Raw genomic sequence first — 13,646 nt, forward strand, 5'->3', positions numbered from 1 at the left:
GGGATGGGTACATGTGGGCAGAGGGTTTCTTCAGGTAGATAGGGTGGAGAGACTACAGCAGCATCCCACAGCGAAGATAGTCTAGACTAGGAAGGGAAGAAAAAAACAAAGTGAGAAGGTAGAGTTCGACTGCCAATATGCATAGATGTACTTGATGGATGTGGTGATGAAGAGCAATGTTTACACATCCATCAGCATTTGCGAACAAAGGTCACGCTATAAGAGATAAGAATTATGTTAGTAGACATCAATTTACAAAACAGATAAGGAGATACATTTAGGAAAGAAATTAACAGTAGATAATATGGCCACTTTATCAGTATCAACATAAGCATTTGCAATAGAATATAGGAGAGGAAGAGAAAGAGGCTGCCTGGCCAGGTGCATGGGAATTTTATTTGCATTTCGTTTTGATTAATTATGTTTAGTTATGGTTGACTGACATGGTGCATCCATTTTAAATTGGGATAGCAAGGATGGCAGGATACACAACTGCCCAACTGGCTGATGACAGCCGCAACACACAACGTATACTGTACCCGAGATCCATAAGAGCACTCCTTCACGGTACAACATGCGCTGTCTGTAGCCCAATTTTATTGATTTGGGGGATTTTATATGTGTTAAATTGTGAGGAGTTACAGTATGTTGGCTGTCTTGGTGCATGGGGAGTTTCATACATGAGATTAGGTACAAAACAGTAAATGTCTAATAACATCTTTCTGAGCAACATGCAATTACTTTGGTAAGTATTTCGATGTATTAATCCATGATTGACGTGTCGAGGGTGCAAGAGTGGTAAGATGTAAAAAAAAAAAAAAAAAAAAAAAGAAGAATTAACTGAGAATTTTCATTCAAGAAAACTTGATCACGAGTTTTAAACTGAGCACCTCATAGTATACTGTGGTGGACTACATTGAAATGTTTGTGTTGTAGTGGCAGAAACATTAATTAATGTCTATTCAATATGCAAGGCGCTCTCTCATTCAATATCTGTCCTATATCTCACATAAAGGTGTCCAAACTATACATACATGTAAACACTACATAACTTACTGCTTTTTGGTAAATCTCAAGGAACTCAAAAAGGTGTGGCCTTTCCCAGTAGTATTTAAAATACCAGTTGCAAACTCATTTCCAATTCCTGTACTTGGCAATTAGAATACTGTTAAAGTAGTCTGGGAATACATGTAGATTAGTGTTATTCCCTAGCAGTGAAGACACCCAGTTACGTTAAAATATATTTTATTGGCATGCAAGAGTTTTGCCAACACTCCTGACAACCAGTATGGGAAATAGCCTCCTCCTACACCTCATTTAATTGCTGTGGCACAAAAGGTAAAGGTAAATGATTTAAAAACATCCTAAACACATTTTCTGATTAAATATTAAGTACCTGTATTGTTAAACCTTCTGAGTACAATTTTACCTTCACATATAAAAAGGCCAAATATAAAAATGAGGTTGTTTGAAGTATACAATTCTGGTGCAGCTAGTCCAAATATTACATCTAGAGTCAAGTTGGCAATTAACTAAAGTAGTGACCAGTAGCGCTGTAAGTGGGAACAGGAATATTGTGTAATTTAATTCTCCTCCATCCAACAAAACATTATCTTCTTGTCCAAGGTGTGGTTTCGCAGTGAATTTCAAAAACATACACATAAAAACATACTAAGTAAAAATTGCACTTTTGTATGTGTTTATACTTGGCTTATAAATGTTGGCGTAAACTCCATTACACCGTCATGAGTCCTAACCTTAACGGATTTCATTTTGTTGGTGACATAGGTTGCTTTGAAACGGAACTCATAGGGGGGAGGCGCCAGCCGCATCACCTTTCTCTTGCTCAGGGGGAAATGTGTGGGATCACTGCTAAGTACTCTCGTACATGAATTACTCCACTCAGTCCATAAGTGCTGATGTAATAGAAAACCAGCAGCATATTTCTGTCTCCTCCTGTCATTGTCTGTCACTCGTCACTTTGTGTGGCAGCAGGCGATTCTCAAAGTCCAGAGATGACCATTCCGGTCTGTCACTGAAAGCTACCATGCAAGGATTACAATAGCAGACAGTTGGACCTGAGTCATACGCACAGATTCACCATGCTCAAAAGACCCTCTATGTGCGCAGCCTGGCACGGTTGCCAACGCCTGCATTTCCCTGCTTTCCTGACTCGTGTCTTTGTTAAATGGTTTTCTCCACTCTGCCTTTCCTAATTAGACCGCTTAAGACGGAGCAGCAATGGTATGCAGAAGCTTTTTAGCCCGTTGGACAATAGAAGGTAAAACACATGATAAGGCAAGGACTTTCTTCGGCCATCATCCAGAAAACTAAAAGGCAATCAGTGGACATCAGAGAGGCTAAATCACCAATAGCACTTAGTTGAGAGTGAGGGGAGAGTAGACCCATTGATTTAGCTCAAGTAGGCCTACACAGCAGCCTCCTCGGAACAGCATGGATTCTCACAATTGTGAATGAAATGGAATGTCTCCGGACCACTAGCAGGAAAAACAAGGCCATCGCCAGGGTAAACAGAAGAATGTTATTCAAGTGACATCCCTCAACTAGAGGCTTGTGGCGGATGCTGAGATAACTTGTTTACTACGAGAAGAAAACAACCTGGTCTGCTCAGACTGTTCTCTCTAACCATTACCTCACAGATGTTGCTTGGTCTCTTGAGCTCTTTGTGGAATAAATTAACATCGACAGAGATTTATAAGAGATGATTTAACACTTGGGTGTTTTCAGTGGAACACCACAAATATGCCAGCTAAATCCAAATCCACTGGGGGAGCATTAACCTTTTATTCTGTTAGGTTGAAAATATTAGGGGAATCCCATTATTCTCCATAAACCAAATATTAGTAGTGTCGATTAACACAGACAACGATTTCCCTGTACCCAAGATCAGATAAGAAAAGCTGTTAATCACAAAAACATAAAGAGCATAACTGTGCAGGAATCTGAACAAATTTAAAAGTAACATAAAACATGGTAAGTAGTCAAGATGCATTATATTTTCTTTCAGAAATGAATACTTCTCCAGAGAGAAGGACATGTGGTTAGACATGCATCCTACTCAGGAAATGCCATAGATGAAGCCCATGTGGATGTTTCAGCACAGGCCTAGAGTCACAAGGGCTCATTTCTGGCTTTATGCATTTACTGATAAGCAGCCACTGTAAGCCAGTCCCATGTTAGTATGTTTGAAATGCTTTCCGAAGCAGAGAGAGAGAGAGTTGTTACTGTCTGTGCTAATCGACACTATGGTTTGGATGCTGTGCTCAGCTATGCATGAAAAGGGCACAGGTGAGTAGGAATGCAAATGGCTAAGGGAAAAGATACACATGATTGGCAGAGAAGCTTCATCTTGGGGTCGATGGCTACATCATAGAAGAGCTGTTTAAAATCTATTATCCGATTACGGAAAACATAATACATGAGAAGAATATACCCAGAAACCCTCTAAGGGTATTGAGGCTTACATTCCTGATTTTAAGCTTAGAGGCGTGTCCAAATGCACACTGGACTTAGTAACATGGGGTCATTCTGAAAGGCACATGGCTGTCAGCTTTTCTCATTAGCCCAAATACCCAAAAGCTAGGGCTAAATCATGGCAACATCATGGAACAATGGCCCAGTTAGATCTCTGCAAAAAATGTAACTGGCCACCTAGAAGGCATTTTTTTTCTGGGTATGGAGTGTAAATTGACTTAAAGTTTGGAAGATGGCTATAATGCAAATTACTTCACTTTGGCACTGGGTTTAAGGCAAAACAAGAATTCCACAGGACAGTGTCTCAACAAAACAAAATCAATCTTCAGAGAGGGAGAGGTGAATCAAAGGAAAATAAGGCATAAGAAGTTCAGCAAATTCCAGGCACATCTGGAGCCCTACGCGGTTCGGGTCTAGTGGTATGAGTTTGGTTTGGTGCACGGAGAGGCTTTTTTTCCCATCATGTCCACCTTAACCCTCCAGTCTTTTTCCGGTCGAAATGGACAGACACACATACACACCAATGACATCATCATCCTTCCATCCGTTACACACACTCCTCCGTTCCTTACACGGACATCAGATCACTCACACAGCAGTCATAACAGCACACACTTCTTGGTGTTCTTCTTGGTCACTGGGTAGAGCACGGCCCTGACCGCCTCGGCAAACACTTCTCTGACACCCTCCTGGAGAAGAGCAGAGCACTCCATGTACTTCACTGCCCCGATGTGCCTGGCCAGTGCGCTGCCCTGTTGCGGGGTGGTGGGGGCCAGACCCTGCTCCTTCAGCTTATCCGTCGCTTCGCGGTCTGAGCGCAGATCGCGCTTGGTGCCCACCAGCAGCACGGGCACCCCGGGACAGTGGTGAGACACCTCGGGGTGCCACTTGTGCCGAACGTTGGCGTGGGACGAGGGGCTTCCGATGGAGAAGCAGATGATGAAGACGTGCGTCTGCGGGTAGGAGAGCGTGCGGAGCCGGTCGTATTCCTCTTGGCCTGCGGTGTCCCACAGGTTCAGGCTGACCGCTCGACCGTCCACGCTGGCTTGTGTGCTGTAGTTGTCAAACACAGTGGGGATGTACTCCTCTGGGAAGGCATTTGTTGTGTAGGAGATGAGAAGGCATGTTTTGCCCACAGCACCGTCACCCACCACCACACACTTTATGGTCTGCATAATGCCGTCATCCAAGTGTGACGCTGCCTAAGGCACCTGAAAGTAAGAACAGGCTGTTAAATCATTTGTAATGCTCCCTAAACAAGTCATCACGTTAGTGTTGTTGACACCATTTTATCTTAGTTTGGTGTCAGTTCAAGTTACTACAGAAATGACAATACCAAAAAAGATATGATAAGAAATTATAAATAGCCCACTGACTTTATACAACATATTTACAAAATGATTCAAACAGCTATAGCAAATATATACGTAATCCAGGTAGCATTTAGAAACCTGACAACAATCCAAGCTGCAACACAGCCTGTACGAAAAGGACATAGCAATGACAATATCTTGGGTCAGATTCAACGCAAGAACTTAGAATCTATCATTTTCCCAACTTATGCTCACATTCAACCCTCCCGCTTTGTTCCAAAGACAGTGAGATCACAACTGGCCAGATGGCAATTAGGTCAACAGCTAACACAATCATACTGTGTAGCTATCTGACTTCATTTATTTTGAATCAAGCTTACCATAACTTGTAGGTAACTTCTAGTGTAGACGTAAGTATAGTGGTAGATAGAATCTGAATCACAAATAGACAGACAATTAGTTAACAATCATCTGACATATCACAAACCACTTGAACCTTACAGTGGCAACTGTATCTGAGAGAAAAGAAAAAAGACTGCCCAGCCAAAAACATAAGCAAATCACAGCTCGCTAAGTGGTTAGGGAGGTGGCGTAGCTATCGCGCTTACTTAACAAGCTATCTGACCAAGTAACGTCGCGAATACGTGAACTTTAACAACTTTGAGCACTTAGTTAGACTTTGTTAATAGAGCCAAGCGTTGGTAAGTTGTGTTCAATGAACTCTGTTCGCAAAAAATGAATACCGAATTATTGTTACGTTGAGGTAAGCTAGCTTGCTATGATTAACGTTACTTCCCAACAATGAACATCATAGCAGCTAACTTACCATAAATCTTTAGGAGTTGCAGTTCATAGTTAACTCGGTGATGTGAAGGTCAACTTTTATTTGCTGTCGCTTATATTTCCTAAAGACATTAGATAGCTTTACTAGCCTCGAAGCTGGCATATTCCTAACTATTAGCAAGGATCCTGCTTGGGAAGTTTGAGTGGAACACCCAAAGAGGATGCGAGCTAGCTAACGGTAGGCTAACTAATTAGCTCTTTGCTTGCTGAGTGTTATGGCTATCCGAGTACACTCACAACTTCAAATGAATGCTATTCACGAATGCAAACATTCGCATAATATAGTTAAGTAATCCAATAACCTCAAAACAAAAAGTAAAAAAACAGCTGGATAAAGAACACAAATCAACTCACCGCCTTTCACAGGAATCGCGCCCTCCCTCGATATCAGAAATATAGTTACATCCGGGGAACTCCTTCAGAACACACCCTTTCACAATGGATTCTGGAAAGTGTAGTTTCAACAATACATCCAGAAACCTTGAAACCGGGGAGGGTTGAGAACCGTTTTTGTTCAGAGCATCAAATGCAGGGGGAGTGGATCGCGTTTTACCCGTGTGGTAGACTACAACTGATCTAGTGCTAGACAGCTGATTATTCCATAGTGGCCCCTTAAACTGGTTAGCAGGTCTGGTTCAAGAGGAAATACACAAGAGACTTAATAACTGGACTGAGTTGAAACAAAAAAAAATGTTGGCCATAATAATCCCCAAGGGCTGTTTTATGGCTGTGGCTCAGTAATTCATATTAACAATCATATAAGAAACATTGTCTGAGTATTTGACTACTGGTGGGCTGATGCACCCTGACCCAGTGAGATTAGTTCAGTTTTCTCCAAATTTACCAAAATGTCACTGACACTTTTCAGACTCTACTGGATCACATGCGTTTTGGGAGGGTAAGACCAGTAGGCCTAATGCACTGGTGCTAAATAGGTATTGAAAATAGGCATTTTTGGCCAATTACTGTGTGTGTGTGACCATCCTGTTTTATACACAGAGGACACTTAACCTGTTGCTGTTTATTAATGAAGAAGTTGTTTGTTTGTGAATGCACAAGATTTGCTTGTGTAAGCTAAAGGCCATAATGGTTAGCCCTCAGCGGTGGGTTTAATCATTCTCCAGGTAAGGAGTCGAGTTGCACACCACACCACCTAAAGATGATTAATCCTGATCACATTTCCACAAACTGTTGTTACTGATAACAGCACAGAGCAAAATCCAAATAGTAAAACAAGTCAATTTGTACCAAAGTCCATGTTCCAGATAACAGGATCTGGAGGTACTCCGGGGTTTTTGTGAAGTTGCTTTGTGAAATATCCGGCATAAGATACCTGAGTTTGAATTGTTTATTTTGCAAATCCTGCCAATTTCAGGAATTCTGATCCCGTTCTCTGCAAATAAACTGTTAAAGACATGACAACACTTATACCCATTCTCCATGAAAGTGTAACGAAGTTGGCATTTTCTGTCTAGTGTCATTCACAAGCTTCAGACATCTTTCAGAAAATGTCAGTCAATCAGTACCACACATTCAAACGCTAATTTTCTGCCCACACTGTTGTTTCATCTGCACGAGTATATGTAGCTGTCTATATAATTGCGGAAAAAACTGAAAGGTCTGGAGCCAAGAGTAACATTTTTTCAAGTTTAATAACCATTTTGGTCAAATATGTCAAAATAATTGAAGCAATACATTTAGTTAATGCTTTTTGAAGGCAATCTCTTCAGTACAGTATTCTTTTGCCAAATGTAACCGTACATCACAATGCAACACTTCCAACAACAAACTTCTCAGCTACCTTCTTTATTCCCTTCTATCAGGTTCCCCACCCAGTTTGAGAGGCTTTCCTCTCTCCTCCCAATCTCTTCCGCCATCTCCAACTTTCTCAAACTTCCTGAGTGTTACTACTTTCTGTTCCATAAAACTCCACTCAATGGCGCAACGCCTCTCACTTCAAAGTCAAGGCTGGGAACACACCCATACAGTTCTCGCTCTCACTCAACTCTCAGTAAACAATACATGTTGTCACTTCTCATTTACATAGTTAAATACTGTAAATCTTTCACCACACATATATTCCAGATAATAGTTTTTTTGTTCGTGATCTTTTTGTTTTCATCTGAAATGTTGTCCTTTTGATTTAATAAACATTGCAATTAACATAATAATAACACTCTTACATTCAATAAGTTCAATTATTAAACAGCATGCACACACACACACAAATAAACAAGGCCATGTCAACGATTTCGAAGTCAGAGGGAGGTAGTGTTGATCACCAAGTCCTCAAGTAAAATGAGGACACGTGTTTGAATCTGACAGGGTTCTCAATCTGAGATTTGTGTGGTTTGAGGGCAGCTTTTGGTGTTTAAGGGCATAATACTCCTGACCTTTATGTAAACAACATTTTCCTCAGCAAAGCACATCTGTCTTACTCGTTCAGTCTGTTAATCAGATGATTATAAAGCGGTGAAGCACACCCCCCCTTAGTTTCACATCTTCCGGGACATGTCCTGGGCAGGCACAGGCAAGGGAATGCGGGATCCCGAGTCCTTTGTGGGGGTGGGGGTTGAGCTGCGGCTGTCCCGTTTGGCTGCAGTAGCAGCCGTGATGACTGCAGAACGCAGCGCCCGGGCCGTGATAAACATAGAGCTCTGGAGCATGCGAGGGAGGCAGTGCCCATGAGCAACGGCCATCGGGGTCGCCTGGGGTCTGGACACGGCCGTGGAGGAGCCACCTGACGCCACCGTGTCACTGGGGCTCAAGCTCTGCCTTTCTCTCGCCTTCTTGTCTTCTGTCGTACACTTTGGTTTGCCCTTTTTGTCTTTTTCCTTTTCTTTTCTGCTATCTTTCTTCTCCTTCTCCTTCTCCTTCTCCTTCTCCTTCTCCTTCTCCTTGTTCTTCTTCTCTTTCTCTTGATCCTTTTCTTTTTTCTCCCTCTGCTTGCCTTTCTTGTCGACAGTTCTCTCCTTGCTCTTCTCTCTGTCAGGTTTTGCCTTCTCCAGGAGACGGCGCAGAGGGCTTTTTGCTTTCTTGCCTATATCCTCTGGCTCAGTCTTCTGAGGAGCGCAACGGTGACTCGACCGAATGCTTGTTTGACCCGTGGTCTTATTACCCTGGGTGATTCCACATCTCCTGGGAAGGCTACTTCTCTGGGCTCCGCTAACAGCTGCTGGGACCATCCCAGGTGCTTGTGCTTGGACCTTCCCAGGTGCTTGTGCTGGGACCATCCCAGGTGCCCGTGCTGGGACCATCCCAGGTGCTTGTGCTGGGACCATCCCAGGTGCTTGTGCTGGTCTCGCCCCCTGAACCTCTTCCTTCTCCCTCCACTGTGAGCACCTGCTGAGGGGAGGTGTTCTGGGTGGAGGTAGGGTCAGGCTCCTATAGGAGCACAGGCCTCTCACCAGAGTGTGAGTCTCCCCTACTCTGGGGCGTGGACATTCCACGGCCTGAGCCGCCTGGGCCTGAAGCAGTGGCCTGATGTTGGAAGAGGCTGGTATGGCCTTGCCCCTTGAGGAGGGTCTCGGTTCACCTGTGGCGGACTGGGCTGCTGTGGTCGTCTGCATCTTCCTGGATGACAGCATTGGTGAACTCTGCTTGGCCCTGTGCTTGGGCTTCTGTTGCGAGTCTGCCTCGGCCTCCTCCGAGATCAGTTCGGCGAAGGTGCTTAAGGCAGGCCGGGGCCGTGGCCGGGAGCTTGCACCTCCTCGGGCGCGGCGGTGGAAGGTGTGGCTCATGCCCTTCATCAGAGTTGCCTCCAGGGTAGTGGCCAGCTCGTTTGCATCCGTTTGCATTTCACTTTCCCCCCACTGGGCCTCCAGGGCAGTGCAAGAGGCGATGGAGCGCCGTTTCGCGGCTTGGGCCTTTGCCTTCGCTATCTCCGCTCGTTCCCGCTCTGCTCGCCTGTCCTCTTGCTGTTCGCGCATCTTGTTCTCCTGGTAGTGGCAACATTGAAAACAAAAACAGCAAAGTGATGTTTTACTTCTGTTAATACTTGTGTGAACACACACACACACAAGACACAAAAACATACACACAAATAAAAACAACCCAAAACACTCTTTTAATCTTTGTATTGTTTACCTGTACAGATCTGTGAAAGCGCAGTTGGAAGGAATGGAAAATGCTGCAGGCCTCCTCAAGTTTAAAAGTAACTTCATCCTCACAGAAGAATTCCAACAGGGTTTGCCGGGCACTCAGCATAGCTTTCACTTCTTCCTCAGCCTCCTTCAATCTCTTTTCCGCACGCTGCAACCAGAGGGGAGAGGACAGTCTTAGCGGAGAACCAACACATTGAACACCTGCCATAGCACTGCTGGGGCCTTGTGTAGAGGTAATGGGAGCACAACTGGCTAATAACATCACTTAAATGTGAAAGCAAGACGGTGTCCTCTGATTTTTTTCCTACTGGCAAATTGAACCCCAGTTATTACTTCCACAATAAAGCATGTACAGCCCTGACTGCAAAGTGCCAGGCTCATTGGCACGGCAGTCTGAGTGCATACTCAACTAAAGTTATGGCACTCTTGGTGTGTTTTGTGAGGGTATATATTGTAGTAGTGATTTAAGTACCTGGAAAAAAGGTTTATACTGCTGCTGTAGATCAGCCTCAACCTGAGCAGCTTCTTGCAGAGCAGCAGTCCGTTTCTGTAACTGGGAGAGATCCTCTGTCACTTCATCTTGAGAAAGTCTGGTGGAAAAGATAGAAGCATTACAAACACACAAACACCATACTCACGCACTATGTAGAGCTGTCTACTATATCGATATCTCTGCTGACCTGGCAGCTGATTCAACATGGATGAGCTTGTGTTGAAATGAGGGTAAACATGGATCTTTCTTTACGGCTTCCTGAAACATACAAAAACAACGATCATCAATTTCACACATTACAACACAGAGGTGTGATGCAAGCCATTTCAAAAACAGCAGAGAAAATTGTCACACTGATGGTGTTAACCAACACAATGTGACCCCTTTTCCACTGTCCTTAGTTTATCTGTAAATACGCTAGTTTGAATATTGCAACACTTTGGACATAGGTAGCACTTATGTCACGCTATTGATCTATGTATAAAAAAAACACTATTCAGAATCGATCAAATGCAAGACAGATTTTTTCAGATGATTCCCTGTCCAAGCGTCCTTGAGCAAGACACTGAACTCCTAATTGCTCCTGATGTGCAGTGTGCCATCAGTGTAAAATGTTAAATGTGTATACATCCTTGTAAGGCGCTTTGGATAAAAGGGTCTGCTAAATGACGAAATGTAAATGTAAACATATGGGTGTGGTGATCTTGTTTATACAACATGCTTTTATCTAGGGCTGACAAAGGATCCATTTTACCATGGCCACGAAGTGCAACAGGTTCATTCCTGGTTTGTTGGTTTTGGTCTCAGCCAGCTTGACAAGTGAGACGATGTGGAACCCAGCAGCATTCCCGGCATAGCCACCCTATCAATGGCAAAAACAAAGAAGATAACTAGAAAGTCAGCACAATTATGCATAAGCAGGTTTTTCAACTTCAAATGACTTGGTCAAACTGAATTACAGCGATGGAAAATAGGGGGTGATCTATGGACTCACGGCGTTGATGTAATTTCCAGCTTTGAGAACCAGTCGTAGAATTGAGTGCAACTCAACACAGTTTATCAACTCTGAGAGAGGAGCGAGAGAGAGAGAGAGAGAGAGAGAGAGAGAGAGAGAGAGAACGAGAGAGAGAAGAAATAACAAAGCATCAATGTCTGTCTGCTGACTGTAAGATAAGTCCTCAACCGTCACGGACAGTAAACATCAAAAAATTATAGAAGAGAAGTCCATGACCATGAGACTTTTAAATGTCATTTAATCCACAGGTGCTTACTGACCTTTTGCTGCTTTCACCAAACACTGGGCTGAAAAGCACACAGAGCTGACGGCAGGGTCAAAGTCTTCTTTCAGAATCATAGCCTCAAGACGCAATCGTAAGCTGTATGATAGAGTAAGTATTAGAGTGTGGGGGGAACAGACAGACAGCATAACAATACATCTTCACTGGAACGCCAATGAGGGTGAATCCACAAAGGCAGCGTTAAAATCAATCATAAGAATAATGGAGACAGAGACAGAGGCATGCACATTACAAGATGCTCATTGATTGGCCCTAGGCTCTCATAACTTGTTTGGTGCATTAACTATTGAGGTTCAAAATGAGGACACCAGACAAGCTATGACTGATCCACCACATTGAAGGAAACTGGATTTTCTGCTAAACTGTTCTTTGAAATGTTCTATAACAGAAGTCAGTATGAGTAACATGACATTATATAACCAATCACTTGAGGCAGATGACATAGCCAACATTCTGCAGTACCTGGGAACCTCGGTCAGAAGGAGCATGAACAGATCCGGCAGCTCCAGCTGGCTGGGATGCCCTTGAAATGCCCTTAACCGTTTTTCCTAAACCGAAACACACAGTTATCTTTAAACAACACGCATCACATTACCATAAAATGTCATCACCCAAAATTGTAACCTACCCGCTGAATACTTGGCAGCATACTTAAACAAAAATACTACACAGAACACCTCTCGTTGGTCAAGGCATGAGAGGAAGGATATGGGGTGGGACATCCACACATAGTCACGTACCTCCTCTGTGTCAGGCAGCAGCTTGCAGAGCTCATATAGTTTCTCACTGCTATAGCGCTGACCCTGGCCTTCTCTCACATCCTCTATGATCTCCTGCACAGAACTTAAGGACAGGGAGGAACACAAACCATCAACACATAGTCCTGAATGATGTAAGACAATATCCCAAGCTAGAGAAAAAGGTGTCTGCGGGTCCAACAAACCTTTTGAAATGTCGCAGAAATATCCCAATATTCAAGCTGCGTTTTCCATCCAGGATAGATACCTACAAAGACACCCAGATGAAAAGATAAAGGGACACAGGAGGAACAAACAATAGAAAAATTGAAGTTAATACCAGAACCCTATTTTGAGCTTCACAATTGTGGTCATTGTAAAAAAATACACAAAGCTATTATCAGTATAATCTCCATTCATATTCAGCTCTCAGTCTTTCTCATAGCTTACTGACCCGCACGGGAGTGTTCTGGAAGGTTGTGAGGGCCGGGGGGCTTCCAATCCTGAACCTGTTCCCCTTCCCTACAGGATGGCTCTTCTTCTGTCCAAAGAGTTCATCCAGGGAGGACATGTCGATGCGGAACTCATCCGAACCTGTCCAAACGCTCCTGCGTCCCATCACTTTTTCCCTCGGGATCTGGTCCCAGTTCAGCTTCCGTAGTTTGGGACATCTCGGGGAATCGAAGGGAGTTGGCGATAGGGAAGATGGCAGGGGAGGTGGGGGAGGAGGGGGAGGATGGAAGGGAGGAAGAACTGGCCTCTGATCCATTTTATCACTTCTGGATTCAGACACTGTAGAAGCTGGCCTGATTGGCCTGATGTCCCGTCTCTATCCTTTGGCCTAGAGTTCACCCCACTCTCAGCAGACAGCTGAAACCTGCCTGGTCCAATTTTCTGGATGTCTAGGATCAAATGAATGACATTTTGACATTTATTTTACAGTCTTAATGCATCTTTTTTAACAACATAACTGATGTGATACAGTCACAAGTCACCTGAGGCAAATTTGTAAACAAATATTATGCCGATGCACGTAGGCATAAACCTTTGCTATCATGAACATGAAATTGATGTTAACCAGTGAGTCAAAAGATCACAAAAGCTTTACCGATTGCACTCAACTGGATACTGTTAAAATTATTATTGTTAACACAGCGGTGTTTTACACCAATCTATAGATCTATTCAGAGCCCTCTGATAAACAAACCCTTTGGCTATGAACTTGCAGACAAAAGCCCCGCAAGCGTCACGCACTTACTATCATCCACAAAGAGTTGTGCTGGGCATTACGCATCAACCGTGGCAATGTGACGGTCCCCTAAACTATACAAATTCAGACTAAGAATTTCATGGCATATTCACTT

General features: G+C 43.6%; 1 protein-coding gene across 1 annotated transcript; it reads right to left on the reverse strand.

Moving 5' to 3' along the window:
- Positions 1-1,295: 1,295 nt before the first annotated feature.
- rhogc (ras homolog gene family, member Gc) lies at positions 1,296-6,028 on the reverse strand. The gene is made up of 3 exons (XM_080850281.1): positions 6,006-6,028; positions 5,189-5,241; positions 1,296-4,706 (listed from the first exon to the last, which is right to left on the reverse strand). Exon 3 carries the CDS (start codon positions 4,668-4,670, stop codon positions 4,095-4,097), a length of 576 nt encoding a protein of 191 aa, XP_080706407.1. The 5' UTR covers positions 4,671-4,706; positions 5,189-5,241; positions 6,006-6,028; the 3' UTR covers positions 1,296-4,094.
- Between the last annotated feature and the right edge of the window lie 7,618 nt (positions 6,029-13,646).

This window comes from Sprattus sprattus (genome assembly GCF_963457725.1).
Source record: "Sprattus sprattus genome assembly, chromosome: 1".
In the NCBI taxonomy this organism is placed as follows: domain Eukaryota; kingdom Metazoa; phylum Chordata; class Actinopteri; order Clupeiformes; family Clupeidae; genus Sprattus; species Sprattus sprattus.

Excerpts from the sequence above, each read along its gene's own strand:
- rhogc (XM_080850281.1), bottom strand. The coding sequence starts at position 4,670 with ATGCAGACCATAAAGTGTGTGGTGGTGGGTGACGGTGCTGTGGGCAAA.